This window comes from Sphaerodactylus townsendi, linkage group LG07 (assembly GCF_021028975.2).
Source record: "Sphaerodactylus townsendi isolate TG3544 linkage group LG07, MPM_Stown_v2.3, whole genome shotgun sequence".
In the NCBI taxonomy this organism is placed as follows: Eukaryota; Metazoa; Chordata; class Lepidosauria; order Squamata; family Sphaerodactylidae; genus Sphaerodactylus; species Sphaerodactylus townsendi.
The window spans coordinates 17,304,041-17,321,033 of NC_059431.1; the positions used below are offsets into that span (position 1 = coordinate 17,304,041).

The window sequence follows — 16,993 nt, forward strand, 5'->3', positions numbered from 1 at the left end:
GTGGTGGAATGTCCCTCCGCATACATCCCACTGCTGCTAAGAATCTCTGTGATATGTGGACCCACCATTGGGGGTAGTTGTCCCTAATATGGTGCTCTACCTTATAATTGCAAACAAAATTGCAAGTATAGTCCCCTTTCCCCATATATATGCTTTGGTCAGTGAATGCCTGCCCAAATAGAAAGGTCTAGTAGTATTTTTAGCATTCAGACTACTGCTCTGGACTACCACCAATAGAAGAGAGTAAATTTGCCACTGCTGATGACTGTGCCTCTGAGTGTACTCTTAATACCATACTTGATCTCTTGAGCAGGTTGGCCTCATTTTAGTTCTGAGATTGTCACGGTTGTGTAATGTGTACATCTCCAACCACTGAGGCTGTTGCCTGAGTTGTAACACCGTTGGAACCCAGATTTCATATTCTACTGTTTCGGTGTGATGTGGCATCAAAGACTAGCTCTAAGGAACAAGGCCTAGACTACCACGCAGAGAAGAGTCCAAATTATTCACTTGCAGTGTGAAGTTTTCTGTTTTTATATAATAAATGTATACTTTTCGGTCAGTGGCATCTTGAACATTTGCAAAAAGTTCATGGTGGAAGTCTTTATCCTTTCAGGAATTGTGTTTTGTACCCAAACACTCGGAAAGAATGAAGAGGAGGAGTTTGGATTTATACCCTGCCTTTCTCTCCTGTAAGGAGACTCAAGGTGGCTTACAAATTCCTTCCCTTCCTCTTCCCACAACAGACATCTTAGGAGGTAGGTGGGGCGGAGAGAGTTCTGAAGAACTGTGACTAGCCCAGGGTCATCCATCAGGATTCATGTGTGAGGAAACAAATCCATTTCACCAGATAAGAGTCTGCCGTTCATGTGGAGGAGTGGGGAATCAAACTTGGTTTTCCAGATTAGAGTCCATCACTCTTAAGCACGACACTATTGCTGGCTTTTATTGTGTACACCCATTTTGTGCACCTTGAAGACACCTAGACATCTCCGCATGTATGGTTCTCTTCCAGATGTAGGCCTCAGAGTGGTTTACAACATTTTACCTCGTCAGTTATCCTTACAACAGTCCAACCTGGTGAACTAGTTTTGTTTTCTCCTCTCCTCCACAAGAAGCCTGCTGGGTGACCTTGGACCAGTCACAGTTCTCTCAGAACTCTCTCAACCCCATTTACCTCACAAGGTGTCTATTGTGGGAACAGAAAGCGAAGGAGTTTGTAAGCCGCTTTGAGACTCCTTAAAGGTAGAGAAAAGTGGGGTATAAGAACCAACTCTGCTTCTACTGGCTCGTCCAAGATCACTCAACTAGCTTCCAGGACAGAATGAGGATTCAAACCTACGACTCCCAGACGTAGGCCCATTACTTTAACCACAGAACCACGCTGAATCTATGTGATCTTGCAATCGCTATACAGTGGAATTGGCACAGGATAGGGTGCCCAAAATGTTTCACATGCACAAATCTGTTCTACACACTGCACTAGTGCTAAGCCTAAATTTCAGGGTTCTCAAAAATATGATGACTCTGAGGCCCTTTCCACACGGGCCAAATACAGCTCCCTGGGGATGGCAAAAACACTGTCCCCAGGGAGCTGTTCGCATGGGGGGCGCAGCTGCTGCGCAGCCGCGCCGCCCTCGTACCTCCCGAGCGGCGCGAAGCCGCCATTTTCTGACCTCGCTTCCCCAGCAAGGTTTACAGAAAAAGGCCGCTTCAAGCCGCTGCCGTGCGAACGGCAGCAGCTTGAAGGTGCCATCCCTCCCCCCTCTGACCAGTCGACCTACCATGTCTGCGGCCGTCCAGCGCGTCACCGAGGCCTGGGGACACGCCCCCCTGCCCTGCGACGCTGGAGCGGTCGCGCAGGTCAGAGAGGGCGTGTCCCCAGGCCTCACCGACACGCCAGATGGCCGCAGACACGGTAGGTCGACCGGGCAACGGCGCTCAGCGGTGCTGTCTTCCCGGTGGTTTCTGGGACCGTTCATGTGAATGGTCCCAGGGGGGTTGGGTAGGCATTGTGTACACAGACCCAACCCCCATCGTGGCCGTGCGGAAACGGCCTGAGATTGGTCACTTGAGCCAGGCAAAACCGCTTGTGCTGTTGCTCTTGTCTTAAATGCATTGATTTCTTTAGGTTTAGACTGCAGTAATAACCCAGGTTAGCCCAGTCTTATCAGAGCTTGAAAGTTGAGTGGAGTCAGCCCTGGTTAGTTCCCGAATGGGACGGCAGGACCTCTGTTCATCTCTTGCCTTGAAAACTCTACAGGGCTGCTGTAAATCAACTGTGACTTGACAGCACTTTTCACCACCAACTCAACACAGGATTGAACCACGAGAGAAGCACAGCATCAGTTTTTATTTTAAAGTTATGTTATAACCCAAGTATATGAAGAAAATAGTGTAGCGATACACTACCTAAGTGTTCTAAAAACAAAAAAACCAACCAGATATCAAATGTATTCCCGTAACTTGTGGCGTCTCACTTCTCATGTTTGCAGATTAGGATGCTGAACCATGTAGTCTAGGAACACGTCACCCTTTCTGGCAATGTCAGGTTGAGCACTCTTCAGCTTTATATGGAACCGGGAGTTAAGAAAACTGCCCCATAAACACGCCTTAAAATAATAAAATTTAATATGGTGTTGCTCTTTTCTCTTAACCCATTTGACTGGAGTGATGATTGCCAACAAACATTAAATTCCGGCTAATCTACATTGACTCACCTTGAGAATCCACTTAGAAATGCATTATTGTTTTAATGTGAGTTGCTTATTATGGAACCAGAGTGAGAGAGTTATTTCAATTCCTGATTAATTTACGCAGAACAGAGAGGCTTATTCTCGCCAGCTTCTTTTGATTCTGATCACATAGAAGTTTCAAAGTAGAACCCTCCGGTAATGCTGTGTACTTGGGACAAACAGTCCCAACAGATGTGTTCCTAAAATCAGGAAAACCCTTTCGACTCCAGACTTCTAGAGAAAATGAATGTGAATTTATTGATAGAGAATAAACTAAAAATCCACTGAAAATTCTGTGTGTGTGTGTGTGTGTGGATAGCTTTTGAGAGTGAAAGCTCCCTGTCTGACAAAAGGTGTTTTGACTCTTGAAAGCTCATACCCTGGACACCTTGCTAGTCTTCTAGGTGCTACCAAACTCAAAGGTGTTTTTGATCCCATTGTTTACCTTGATGTCTGTCTGCACACTCCTCCTCAAAACATAGAATCATAGAGTTGGAAGAGACCACACGGGCCACCAAGTCCAACCCCCTGCCATGCAGGAACACACAATCAAAGCATTCCCGACATATGTTCATCCAGTCTCTGTTTAAAAACCTCCAAAGAAGGAGCCTCCACCACTTTCCGAGGCAGTGAATTCCACTGTCGAACAGCCCTGACAGTCAGAAAGTTCTTCTTAATGTTTAGGTGGAATTTCTTTTCCTGCACCTTGAATTCATTACTCCGTGTCCTAGTCTCTGAGGCAGCAGAAAACAAGCTTGCTCCCTCTTTGACATGGCGTTCCTTCATATATTTAAACATAACTATCATGTTCTCCCTTAATTTTTGCTTCTTAGATTAAATATCCCCAGCTCCCTAAGCCTCGTTTTGCAGGGCCTTCCACCTGTTAAATGGCTTTTCCATTGAAGGAAGAGCCAATTAATTTGGGGGAAGTCTCCTTAGAATGGAGGAAGGCTACTTGGAAGATGGCTAGATCCACCCCACTATGTATGAATACTCATGCACACTGGTAAATAAAGACCTGAATTCACCGAATATGTATTAATCTGAACACAGTCCAGAATTTCTTCCAAAGGAGAAATGAGAGATTGCTGCCATGTTGGTGCTGCTGCACAGAGTGATTTGGATGGAATAACGTCATAAGCATTTCCAATAACCTTGCTGTTCTTGTAGGTGCACAGGCATACGGCTCTTCAAGCCAACACTCAATCTCAGCAGAACGTCCATACCACGACCTTGGCACGGGCCAAGGGGGAGATTCTGAGGATCATCGAAATACTTATTGAAAAGATGCCCACCGATGTGGCGGAGCTTATCGTAGAGGTGAGGTTGTCTTTTATTACTCCCATTGCCGAATTCTGATTGGTCAGGTTAGCGGTCCCGAAAATTCCGCAGGGCTTTACTTGTGTTTAGAAAATTAACGCAGTGCCTTTTCCTCGGCATGTGTGGTAATAAAACAAGCCGTGGATTTCACAGAGATGTTTGTTAAATCTAGGTGTAAAGGCGAGCGTACTCTGTATGCTCTGATAGTGTAGGTTGCATTCTGAGTGAGTGTTTTTATTTGAATTGCAGTAGGACAAATAGGAGAGCCAGTTAAATATAGGATCTCAAAAAAAGGGTGAACAGTCTCTGTGTAAAAGACTTAACATGCATACTTAACATGCATCAAATTCAGAGTCATGTTCAGAGTCAAATTAAACGCCCTCTTTGAGATCCTATGTTTAACGGGCTTTCATATTCGTCCTACTGCAATTCAAATAAAAACACTCGCTCAGAATGCAACCTAAGGGCTTAAAGTTCACAGTCCCCTTCCCCACACATATATCTTGGGTCTCTCTCAGGGCTTGTTTGCACAAGTAACTAGCTGTAGGTCAGGGCTCAGCTGGAGTAGATTTAGTGCACGTCTGACCTGCATTGTGTTTGCCAAAAACACCTGGGAATCTCTGTCGGCCGGTTCAAATTGTACTATTTTGAAGGGAGAGGGAGGTGGCCTTTCTGAAACTGACAACGTCCCCTTGGCCGTCGTCATCGTGGCAGATGAGCTGAGGCTGCCTGCCCTTGCGTCCTGTCCCCTCGTTGCCTTTGACAGCCAGATGAAGCACCCACCAAGCCTATTTTCCGCTTTGTCCGCTGTTTCAGTTTGGCAGGCACACCTGGCTGTAATTGTGCGCACAGGGGAAGATTGAAGAACGGGCAGAGCGGGAGGCAGGTGGGGCAAAGGTGTCCACAGGAGAAGCAAGAGAATGAACTTATCAAAACCAAAGGTGTTTAAAAAGGCAGCCAGAAGGGGAGGTGTTTGAGGAGGCCAGTAGATAAGAGAAATGGATCAGAGTTTCAGGGAGGGCAGCGGAGCTCGGAAAAGGTGAATCAGATTTGAGGGAGGTAGAGAAGCGAGCGAGTAACATTTAGGACAAGATAAAAGCCCTGTAACACGGAACTAGCAGAAAGTCCGAACGTGTTGGAAGATTGTGGTAGTGTTAAATCTAGGTGTAAAGGCGAACGTGCTCTCTGTGCTCTTATCGTAATGCTTCTGAAATCCAGTTGTTGCCGGCAGCTTAAGGTTAAATAAAGAGCTGCTGACGGCCCAGGGTTTTTTAAATCTTAAAGAGACATTCCTAAAAACTAAATATGACTTAACCAATTCAACCAATTTGCTCCATGATAAAAACTACAAAGGAAGCATGGCAGGAGATCAAAGGCAGTACTTAGGAAGAGAAAGGAACCCGGACCCCAAATCAGAAGGATCATCTCAATGGGCATTAGAACCCGAAAGTAATAAGTGAGTTGGGGGCAAGATTGATGGGAGTAGGGAACCAGGCATTAAAGGGGTCTAAGGAATATTGTGAAATATTTTTTTTGTGTGTAATTCAAAATTATGCATGTTTCACCTTTTACGCTCAGGTTATGGATATCCTCATGTACTGTCTGGAAGGCTCGCTAGTCAAGAAGAAAGGACTTCAAGAGTGCTTTCCAGCCATCTGCAGGTAAGAAGGCGATTGGCAATAGGCTGGTGTCTTCTGTGATTCCTAGAGTTACCCTGTATCAGCAGCTACTCTGGTAAGATGAGAAGGTTTCACTTTAGCAGTTGCAAGGTTACACAAGTCTATGCTATACAAGACTATAAAGCTATACAGAACTCTTCAGCCAGAACAAAGTTGAACACACAAGCTCTGAACTCAGACTCAGAACATAGACTCAAATTAGCATATACAATGCTTTGCATCTTATACATTCAGCAAGGATACTTTTTCCCCCCGCCTCGGCAACAACCTCTCATTGGTCTAGAGTCACAGTTGAGCTCACCAATCATGTTAAAGGTCAATTGTTGCTACTTCGCCCTGGACTTACTGTCTCCGTCCTTGCTGTTGGCAAACTTCTGCTGATTAGAAGATGAACCTTTTGTGAACCTTTTTTTAAATTTTTATATATACCTGCATATAAGTCTACCTGCGTATAAGTCTACCTGCATATAAGTCGAGGCACTTAATTTTACCCGCATATAAGTCAAGGGTGGGAAATGCAGCAGCTACTGGTAAATTTCAAAAATAAAAATAGATACCAATAAAATTACATTAATTGAGGCATCAGTAGGTTAAATGTTTTTGAATATTCATTTCGAAGAAAAACAATAAACTAGCTCTGTAAGTGGAAAAGAGGGTCAACAAGAACAATATGGTATCAACAATAACGTTAAAAGTACAAAAACCTTAGCTCAATCAGCAACCAAGCTAAAACACAAGAGTTAAAATCCTACAAAACTGGATTCCTCATCATCATCTGTATGTCCAAATGTAACCCAACTTAGATTTTAAGAGGGATATTATCAGAAATGGAAAATCTACTATTAGATTCCATTGTAAACAATGGGGGATGGGGCACCCCTTTGGGAATCAATAACTTTGGATCCCCTGACCCAAACTTCACCAAACCTAGCTGGTATCATAAAGAGACTCTCCTGATGAGACCAGCCAGGTTTGGTGAAGTTTGGTTCAGAGGGTCCAAAGTTATGGCCCCTCAAAAGGGTAGCCCCATCTACTAATAGATCCCATTGAAAACAATGGGGAATGGGGGCACCTCCTTTGGGGGTCCATAACTTTGGACCCCCTGAACCAAACTTTACCAAACTTGGCTGGTCTCATCTGGAGTGTCTTCCGAAGGTACCCTGAAATTTTGGTGTCGCTAGCATAAAAACTGCGCCCCCTGCTGGCCAGCAAAGTAAAAACACACAAAATTTTAATGACCCGCATATAAGTCGAGGGGAGCTTTTTCAGCATTAAAAATGTCCTGAAAAATTCGACTTATACATGAGTATATACGGTTCTCTCTCTCTCTCTCTCTCTCTCTCTCTCTCTCTCTCTCTCTCTCTCTCCCCGGAAGTGACGTGACCTGGAGCCAGCTGCTGTCAGCACACAGATGCACTGCTCTCTTAAACGGTGCAGAGAGACTCAATTGAGGGCTGGCTTCAAGCTCACTGGTGCCACATGGTTGCAGAAGGGATAAAATGGGACTGGCAATCACTGGCTCCTGACCAAATGTTTCTGTTTCTCCTGGAACTGTACGCTATTGTTTCCCTATCTTCCATATACTGTGAAAGTTGAACTGTTCTACTTAGCATACTTTGCTTTCAGATACTTCTCCCTTCATTTGCTTGTGTGGGGAAAAGAGTGCAATTGTGGTCAGGTGCCGACATTTTCCAGGGGCAGTCAGCTGCAGTGAGCGCTTGGGTAATGTTTTGTGTTCACAGGAAAATGCATGTGCTTTTATTTACATTAAACAGCAACGTTTCCATTGGTCAGCCTCTGAAATTAATAGCTACCTCCCACGTGACCTGTCAGTTTAAACAATGTTCACAAGTTTTCATTAGAAATGAAATTGCCTTCTAGTGTAACTTGTTAAAGCTACTAAAGGCAGCTGACTCGGTTTCAATTATCATAGCATCTAACAGACTTGGCTTTTATTTAATTTCCTGGACCTTATGGATGTGCAGAAATTATTTAAAATGTGCTCAGCTTCAGAATTTACTTTTTAAAAAAGTATAAAGATTCTCAGCTGGTGGCCTAGGGATGCAAAAAAAATTATATGCTTCTGAACAGCTGCTAGCAGTACTGCACTGTAAGCCTCTCTTGTAAAATAGGAAGGGAACAATCTTGCTGAATCAGTCCAAAGGCTCAGCTCTGTATTTCCAGTAGCGGTCACCCAAATGTGATGCGGCAGCCAAGAAAGCCAATGTGATTCTGTTCCCCAGATAAACCTCCACAGCTCAAGCAGCAGAGCGGGGAATCAAACCCGGTTCTCCAGATCAGAGTGCACCTGCTCTTAACCACTACGCCACGAGAGCTGAGCACAGACTCATCCCTTCCTGCCCCCCTGCCCAATGATCTGGCTAAGTTCACAGAACCAGCAGTGCTGCCAGATGGCCATCTCCCCTCTGCCTAAAAACCTGAAAAGGAGGAGAGCCCCCTACCTCCTGAGGAAGCCTGTTCCAGTGAGCAACTGCTCTGACAAGAAGTTATTCCAGTCTCAGTAGATGGACCAGTAGCAGAGGTGGGATCCAGCAGGTTCTCACAGGTTCCCGAGAGTAGGTTACTAATTATTTGTGTGTGCCGAGAGGGGGTTACTAATTGGTGATTTTGCCACGTGATTTTTGTTTTAGTTATGCCCCTCCTCCGCTCCTCAGCAGTAGCGCGCAGAACTTGAAGCAGTCTAGCAGGAGGTGCATGGCAGCCTGCACCTGCATGCATTCGTTTCCCGCGCAAGGACGACGCAGCGGCTGCGTCCTTACCACAGCTCCTCCCAGCAATGCCCCGCCCCCAGAATGCCCGGCCACGCCCCTGTCATGCCTCCGCCCAGCCCCATTGGCGCTACGCCACTGTTTGAATCCCACCACCATGGGAACCTGTTACTAAAATTTTTGGATCCCACCACTGGCCAGTGGTCTGTTTCCTTGTATGTTCAGTATGTTTCCGTTAAATGCAACAATTTGTTACGTTTTCCTCAGAGAGCATCACACTTCAGATACTTGGCTGTAGCCTTAGAAGGAATGACTTCTGTCAATGTGTAAAGGAAAAAATAAGTATTTCCACAGGATAAAACTGTCCCTGGTTATTTATACAATAAAGCAGTGGTTCCCACTCTGAGGTCTGTCGTACACCCCCCGCGCCCCCCGGGTGCCTGCCAAAACACTTGGCGGTACGTGAAAACATTACATGATGGGTTTGATAATATAGTGGCACATTTTTAGGGAAATCGGTTGCCAAGGGGTACGTGGGTGAAAAAAAGTTGGGAGCCACTGCAATAAAGTGAAGTTGATAACTAAGTATTTGAGGCTTAAACTCTTCTCAGAGCGGCTTAATAGTTTGTGCAGCTGAGACAATTGCTACAGGTATGTTTTACACAGTGAAAAGAACAAACGGCATGCCCACACCTTCAGAAGCATTCTGTAATTGTGGAAGGCTCATTCCAAAGAGGGTTCAAACACACATTTTGTGCAGGTGTTAAAAATTGTGGCTGTGTTACCCCTGTTTTGGTGCAGAAAAACAAAAGTGAAAGGCTGGGTACGCTGGCTGTTGTGTCTGTCTCATACAGTTACCCGAACAGCCAAACTATGTGTGCAGCTCTTCGGCTGAAATGACCTGGGGAGCAATTTTAATGTAACAAGCCGTATAAAACCAAGGAAGAAAATACACCTTACAGGAGTGTCACTAAAATTTTCCCCGTTCATTACGTACTTGAAATGTAAATACAGAAGCAAAGGCAAGCTGGGGAATTAAACGCTGAGAAAAAATCTCTTGGCGGCTTGTTTAAGAGAGATGCATTGCCTTTTAAATTGTGTTAAATAGCGTGCATTATATCTTACTGTACGTAATTATGGCTACTATAAAAATGATTCAGCATTCCACTAATAACAGGACAGCTTTAGACCAGGGATAAAAATTTCCCTATGATTTTGCTTTGTAATTCTAGAGGGAATCCAAATAGGTACACATTGATACAGCCTTGTTATTGTCCTTTTTAATACCATACACTGATGTGCCGATCAAATACATACAGGTTTCCTTCGCTTTTGCCGCCTGGCAGCAGGATCATCATCATCCTCACTAATCATTAATAATTTTAATTAATAATTATTGATAATTCAATTGGTAATTATTAATTATTTTAATTAATAATAATGGATTTGTGTAATAATTGTTATCTTTTAAGTAAGCTGTGTCGGCTGGTACCACTTGTCTTTGTTATTTGAAGTAAGAGAGCTGGGATAGAAGCGGCCACTCCAATAGGATAGATCTGGAATCCCTAGCATAGCACCCATGGTAACCATAGCACCCACCAACACCTTTCTTGGCACCCACCAAGTATTTTTAGAAAGTGAATGGGGCTGTTGCTTAGCAGGGATTCTGATTGGCCACTGTAGATGAGATCAGCTAAGCAGATTAAAATAACATTGGTGGTGGTGGGTTTTCCAGGCTGCATGGCCGTGGTCTGGTAGATCTTCCTAACATTTCGCCTGCATCTGTGGCTGGCATCTTCAGAGGTGTATCACAGAGAGAAGTCTGTTACACACTGTGTCTAGTGAGAAGGGAATGTTTAGCGGGGTATATATTGTCCATGTCCCAGGATGGGGAACCAATCAGTAAGTGTTTGGGTAGAAGATCTACCAGACCACAGCCACACAGCCCAGAAAACCCACCACCACCAGTTGAATCTGGCCGTAAATGCCTTTGACAATACATTAAAATAACATTGTTTCAATGGCAGGTGCCACCATAGTGTTATTTATTTATTCCACCTCCCACCCTTCTTTCCCAGGGCATTTTTATTATCCCTCTTCTCCCCTGCAGTTGGGCTTGCTCTGTGTGCATGGCTCCACCTCTTGCAGCAGCCATTTTGTGGTTGACTCTGTATTTCTTGCAGCAGCCATTTTGTGATTGTGCCAATACACCAGGTGTCAGAATTCCAAACGTGCTCACAGGCTGAAAAGGCCGGAGGCCCATGGGGGAGTCCATTGAGAGCCGCTACCTCTTTTACTAGCTTGAAGCTTTCCTGATAACACCATAGAGGCAGGAAATAGCTGTTTTGTCATGGCAGGCAGACCTGTGCAGTCTTTGGGCTCAAGAGTCCTGTCTTGATCGCAGTAGTGGCATGTCAGTTCTTGTGCTGCCTTTCCTCTGAGCTGTACGCAAGAAGTTAGTTCTACTTTAATTGTCATTTGGGACTTTTGCCACCAACATGCCCTTCCCAATCTGTCAAACTCAAATAAAAAGTCTGTGATCCTCCCTAATTTGGAGGCTTTCTCCTCCTGTGCTTCCTGCAACCTCTAGAGGAAAATGACTCCCCCCAACCCAACTTCTTTCTGCCTCCGAGGCTGGTGCAAACTCCGTTTAATTTGTGCCACCAGTTGAAAGACTCAGTTCTGTGGAGTGGCCAACCTATGCAGGGGCTGGTGGGAATTGTAGTGCATGAACATCTGGAGCACCATAGGTTGGATTTCGGGGTGACGCCTGGGGTGACGTCTGGGAAGGGAGGGATTTGGGGAGGGCAGAAAAAAACCATAGGTTGGATTTCTATAGGTATACACACCACTGTCTACTGCCTTGGGCCATTTGTTGCCAGGAATTTTCTGAATTTGCAGTCTTCCAATACTTCCTTTTTTATGCTAGCTCACTCTGTATTCTCTGAGCCTATTATAACACAAGATACAAATACTACAAGCTTGAAACCATAAAATAATACCAGTAATTGTATTAGGCATAGGGTAATGTGGCTCTTGACATTTTGAAAATGTTAAGGATAGAAAGGCCTTGTTTTATTTTCTGAGATTTATATCGGGCTTAATTCTACCAGATGTGTAAGGATGTGGCTACCTTTAAAAAATGACTAGTGCTTCTTAATAGTCAGGATTAAAATTCAGCAAGTATCATCTGAGAGTAATTTCTGTTGCTGAAGACCAATTGAAATGAATGGGAACTTCAGAAGGGGGCAGATCAAGGGGAGCATGGGGGGTCAGGGGCCCTATCAGTGGGTCACATTGGGAGGAATTTCCCTCCACCCCCGCTCTCCCCGAGGAGCGTGGTCACTGGGTTGAGGTGCATTCCTTGATGCGCCCTGACCTTGAACTTTGTCTCAGGGCCCTCATCGTCTAGGACCCCTCGTATTTATTGAGCCACATCTTCTATGATACTCCCACGTGCTATCTGCATTCTTCAAACAGCCAGGTGGATTCTAATCTGGAGAACCGGGATTGATTCCCCACTCCTCCACCTGAGCGGCAGAGGCTTATCTGGTGAACCAGATGTGTTTCCGCACTCCTACATTCCTGTTGGGTGACCTTGGACTAGTCACAGTTCTTTGGAGCTCTCTGAGCCCCACCTACCTCACAAGGTGTCTGTTGTGGGGAGAAGAAGAGAAAGGAGCTTGTGAGCCACCTTGAGTCTCTTTATAGGACAGAAAGGTAGGATATAAATCCAAACTCTTCTTCTTCTAAGGGGATCCTCTCTTAAGATGGTTTGTGTGGCAACAGTTAGGTTGCTGGATTTCTCTATGGTAGAATAGGTGCAGAAGAGGTTTTTATTTTATGCATTTTATTTTATTTTATGCATTTAGGAAGGCGTGCAAGACAATTTTACTTCAGAGGGCATTGGTGAAAGTTGGACTCGTAGGTAGATTTGGCTGCCTGTTGTTGAATTCTGTGCATCACATCCATCTCACCCGATGTGAAAAGGAAGAGAAGGGACAAAAGCTCTTTCCACCCTCCCTTTTACAATGAAGACATTCCTTCCACCACTGCGTGCATGTGTGCGTGCGTAGGTAGGTAGGTAGGTAGGTAGGTAGGTAGGTAGGTAGGTAGGTAGGAAGGAAGGAAGGAAGGAAGGAAGGAAGGAAGGAAGGAAGGAAGGAAGGAAGGAAGGAAGGAAGGAAGGAAGGAAGGAAGGAAGGAAGGAAGGAAGGAAGGAAGGAAGGAAGGAAGGCAGGCAGGCAGGCAGGCAGGCAGGCAGGCAGGCAGGCAGGCAGGCAGGCAGGCAGGCAGGCAGGCCCTTTTCTCCCATTTTGCAATGCAGAAATCAAAAGCATTATTCCTTCCCCCAACCAGCTTGTAGGAGAGGGAAGAGCTCCCTTTTGCAGCTTTACTGTCTAGTTGTTTTGCCGAGAGATGGCATGTATAAGAACCCAACCCCCAGCTGTTCCCTAGATCAGTTGGGGGTCAGCTTCTGGCCAACAGGCAGTTGCAAACTTAGTGTCTGACAGATGTTCACGTTGCTCAGTGTAATCTGAACCAATCCCTGACCAGTTCACAGGCTGGTTACGAGTGCCAAATGAGACATTTTCAGCATCCGTGTTTATTGCTGTTGCAAGAACGACAGCTTTCATGTTTCAGTTCAAGCAAATTTTGATTGGTTTCATGACCCCTTCCCATTATGCGCAGGAGTGTTTGTTTGTTTGTTTGTTTGCAAGGTACTGAATCACTTGGTCACTCTCTGCTGCATAGGCCATCTACTGGACACATTTATCTAGGCTTTTTTTAAACATTAAGATCTGATTTGATAATGCATGAGTGTGTAATGATAGAAAATAATCTGAAGATGTAATGTGCAAATCCCCATTGCTTTCATTTTTTCCCCTACATTTTTTTCCCTAGTTTGATAGGGAGTATTGACAAGCTGAAATTTTGCTAGGTACATTTCCTAGCTGTCTAAAATCCTCTTCCTCAAAATGGATGCTGAACTAGATCAGATATTACCTTTTCTGAAATTAGACTTTAGGGCTCTATCAGGATTCTATCTTTAAGACGAGGAATATTTAAAATGGCGACTTACCAACAACTGTGTTTTGTTTTTTCTGGAAGGGAAGTTGGAGATGCTTGCTAGGGGCTCTGTTTAATTTGCTTCGTAATAGGTTTTTTAACTACTAATGTTGGCAGCATAATTATGCACATAAATGGCCATTAGGTAGCACTCCAGTCAAGCAAGTTAATTCCTTTAAATACTGGAATTTTTTTTTTTTTTGTTTCCCGGGAAGTTTAAACTGTCAAACTGACTGTATCCGGTGATCAAAGAAAGACAAAAAGCTCAGTAATTTACTACAGAATGGGTAGGCCAACCCCCAATTATTCTCAGTTCCTTTATGGCGCACATGTTTTGGGTTCTGGCTATACTACAGGAAAAGAGAATACCTAGACTAGCTTTGGACTTTTAGATGTTTTGTCAATTTTCCCTTTTTTTCTCTCCCAGCCTCATTTTTGTCTGTTCAGACTTTCTTGGAATATAAAGTGTTATTGACTACTGCCTTAGACTCACCAGAATGGAGGGGATTTCTTTTTATTTAGTAAGCTTCTGCTTCAAGGAAGCAACCTGTATAGTCCGAAGATATAAATCTTGGAGATCTATGGTGAAGGAACATATAGCATGTTTGTGTGAGTGTTTTTTTTCTCTATTCGGGCAAAAACTCTATGGTAAAAATGTCTTCTACCATAGTCTTTTTGCTCGAAAATCATACCATCACTGCTGATACAGTGATATCACTTCCAACATGGCAACTACACTGAGATGCTGGGATGGTCCCTTTGCTGCCGGTAAGTCCCTTGCTTCAGTTAGAACTCAGATTAAGATTCCAATAATTGGTATGGATTAGAATAGTTTGGTTTGTCCTGTGTCTGGGGTTTCCAGATACATTTTTAATAGTTGGCTTTAAATGTACACTGTCGATTTACAGAAGTAGTTTACTTCATTGAAACTTCTTTGAAGGAGCAGCAGTGGCGTAGTGGCTAAGAGCAGGTGCACTCTGATCTGGAGGAACCGGGTTTGATTCCCAGCTCTGCCACTTGAGTTGTGGAGGCTTATCTGGGGAATTCAGATTAGCCTGTGCACTCCCACACACGGCAGCTGGGTGACCTTGGGCTAGTCACAGCTTTTCAGAGCTCTCTCAGCCCCACCCACCTCACAGGGTGTTTGTTGTGAGGGGGGAAGGGCAAGGAGATTGTCAGCCCCTTTGAGTCTCCTGCAGGAGAGAAAGGGGGGATATAAATCCAAACTCTTCTTCTTCTTCTTCTTTGTTGCAAATGATAGATACTTTTGAAATTAAGGAGCAGGTGCAATCAAGAACTTTTTTTTGCATTTGTAGTGGGAATCAAATTTAAGATATCACAAATTGGCCTTTTCTGCACAAGTAATCTAGAACAGTGGTTCTCATCCTTCCTAATGCTGCGACCCTTTAATACAGTTCCTCATGTTGTGGTGACCCCCAACCATAAAATTGGTACATATAAAATATAAAAAGACCAGGCGACCCCTGTGAAAGGGTTGTTCGACCCCCAAAGGGGTCGCGACCCCCAGGTTGAGAACCACTGATCTAGAATGTTTCAAGAACTTTTTTAAAAAAAAACCTTTATCACAATGTTTGCCCACACTCGCCTCCTCCAAAACATTTCATGGCTGCTGTGAGGGCTCCCCCCCCCCCTTTTTGATAGTTATTTGTAGAAGCGAGGCTTCATGGATTTGTATTGTCGAAGGCTTTCACGGCCGGAATCACTGGGGTGCTGTGTGGTTTTCGGGCTGTATGGCCGTGTTCTAGCAGCATTCTCTCCTGATGTTTCACGTCAGGATCTGAAGATCTGAAGATGCCAGCCACAGATGCAGGCGAAACGTCAGGAGAGAATGCTGCTAGAACACGGCCCTACAGCCCGGAAACCACACAGCACCCCAGCTTCATAGATTCTTTGCTGCTATGATTTTCTGTAGCTCCGTTTAATCAATGCTTCCATCAAACAACCCCCCCCCCCTTCCAAAATAGCGAAAATAAAGGCAAGGGGGAAAGGAGTGAAGTCAGGGACTCGAAAATTGGCGCCGAGTGGAAAGTTGTACAACAGCACAGAGGGCTGGAAAATGGTAGCAGGAAAGCTAAAACGCAAATATGACCATGCAGCAAGAGAAGATGGCTTAGAAACATTTCACTCTAAAGCAGACCTGGGCATTATACGGCCGGATGACCCTGATGACTCCCCTGCCGTGCTGGGGAGCGAGGCATCTTTGAAAGCCCTGCAGAAGCCGGTTGCCTTGGCTGCCGGCTTCTGCGGGGCTTTCAAAAGCGCCTTGCCCCCCTGCCTTTTGGCCCGGCCCTCCACAATATTTTCTGTTTCTTATGCGGCCCCATAGAAAAAATAACTGCACACCCCTGCTCTAAAGAATCATCATAATAGGGGTTTCACTAAAAACAGAAAAAAGGTGCTTGGAAACGTTTTTGGAACCAAAGGAGAAAAAAACAATGCAGAACTGCACAGAGGAAATGTTTCATTTCCCGCCTGGAAACATTTTAAATAGCGTGTGCAGAAAAGGCCATTGCTTGAACACAATCTTGATGTTTCCTTGTGTTTGGAAGTGGAAAATGTCCTGGTCCACCTACTAAAGTACAGGGTTAAATCTGTTGGCTAAATTTGCAGTAGTGGGAAGTCACAGAGAATTTAATTTAAACAATTACTCAGTCGAGGTGTAACTTCGTGTAGATGGTTTTGATAGATGTGTGACATGCCTGGCCTTAATTGTAGTTTCCTATTAAAATTTGATTTTAATTATATTTGTGTTTGGCAATTATGGTTGGGAGTGTTTGGCTGTGATTGACCTTTAGTCATCTAATTATTGTGTCTTGTAACAGCCAATTGGCTAAGCAATAAATCCAATCTTCAACTTGACTGTAAGCTATTTGTAGGCTTCAGGTGTGAATTTTCATAGACAAGATACTAAGCATATGCTGAGAAGGAAAAATTATAGGAAGGAAACATGTTTCAATGATGGACACATATTAAGCAAGCACAAGGCTCCAAGTTCAGCCCCTCGCATATCCAGTTTTCGTATCCAGATTTCAGATAGGAAATTTCGTACATCCAGATTTCAGATAGGAAGTGTTGAGAAAGACCTTTCACTGCTTGAGACTCCTGAAGAACAGAGGCGTAGCAAGGGGGGAAAGCACCCAATGCACTAGTGCGTCCTCCGCCCCCGCCCCGGAACGCCCTCGCCACACCCCACAGGGATGCACGTCCAGTGCATACACCCCCCTGTCCCCTTGGAGCTACACCTCTGCTGAACAATCAGGAGCACTCAGAGTAGGTGATGCTAAAGATGATGGACCAATGATGCAGGGCATGAAACATGAAGATGGGCGTTTTCCCGTTTGAGCGGAATGTGTTCAGGAAATTCCTTGCCTTCCACTCGCTTCGCTGCCAAGTTCAAGGATTTAAAAAATAATCCAGACTAGAGAAATCAGCACAGTTG

The 16,993-nt window shown here is 44.6% G+C and overlaps 1 protein-coding gene across 1 annotated transcript in view; it reads left to right on the top strand.

Annotated features, from left to right (window-relative positions):
* LOC125436949 (WD repeat-containing protein 7-like) overlaps positions 1-16,993 on the top strand; it is a 232,635-nt gene that overhangs the window by 144,722 nt on the left and 70,920 nt on the right. The window contains exons 10-11 of the mRNA XM_048504332.1: positions 3,906-4,055; positions 5,634-5,716. Of these exons, the coding sequence (XP_048360289.1) occupies positions 3,906-4,055; positions 5,634-5,716 (233 nt within the window). The remainder of the gene's footprint in view (positions 1-3,905; positions 4,056-5,633; positions 5,717-16,993) is intronic.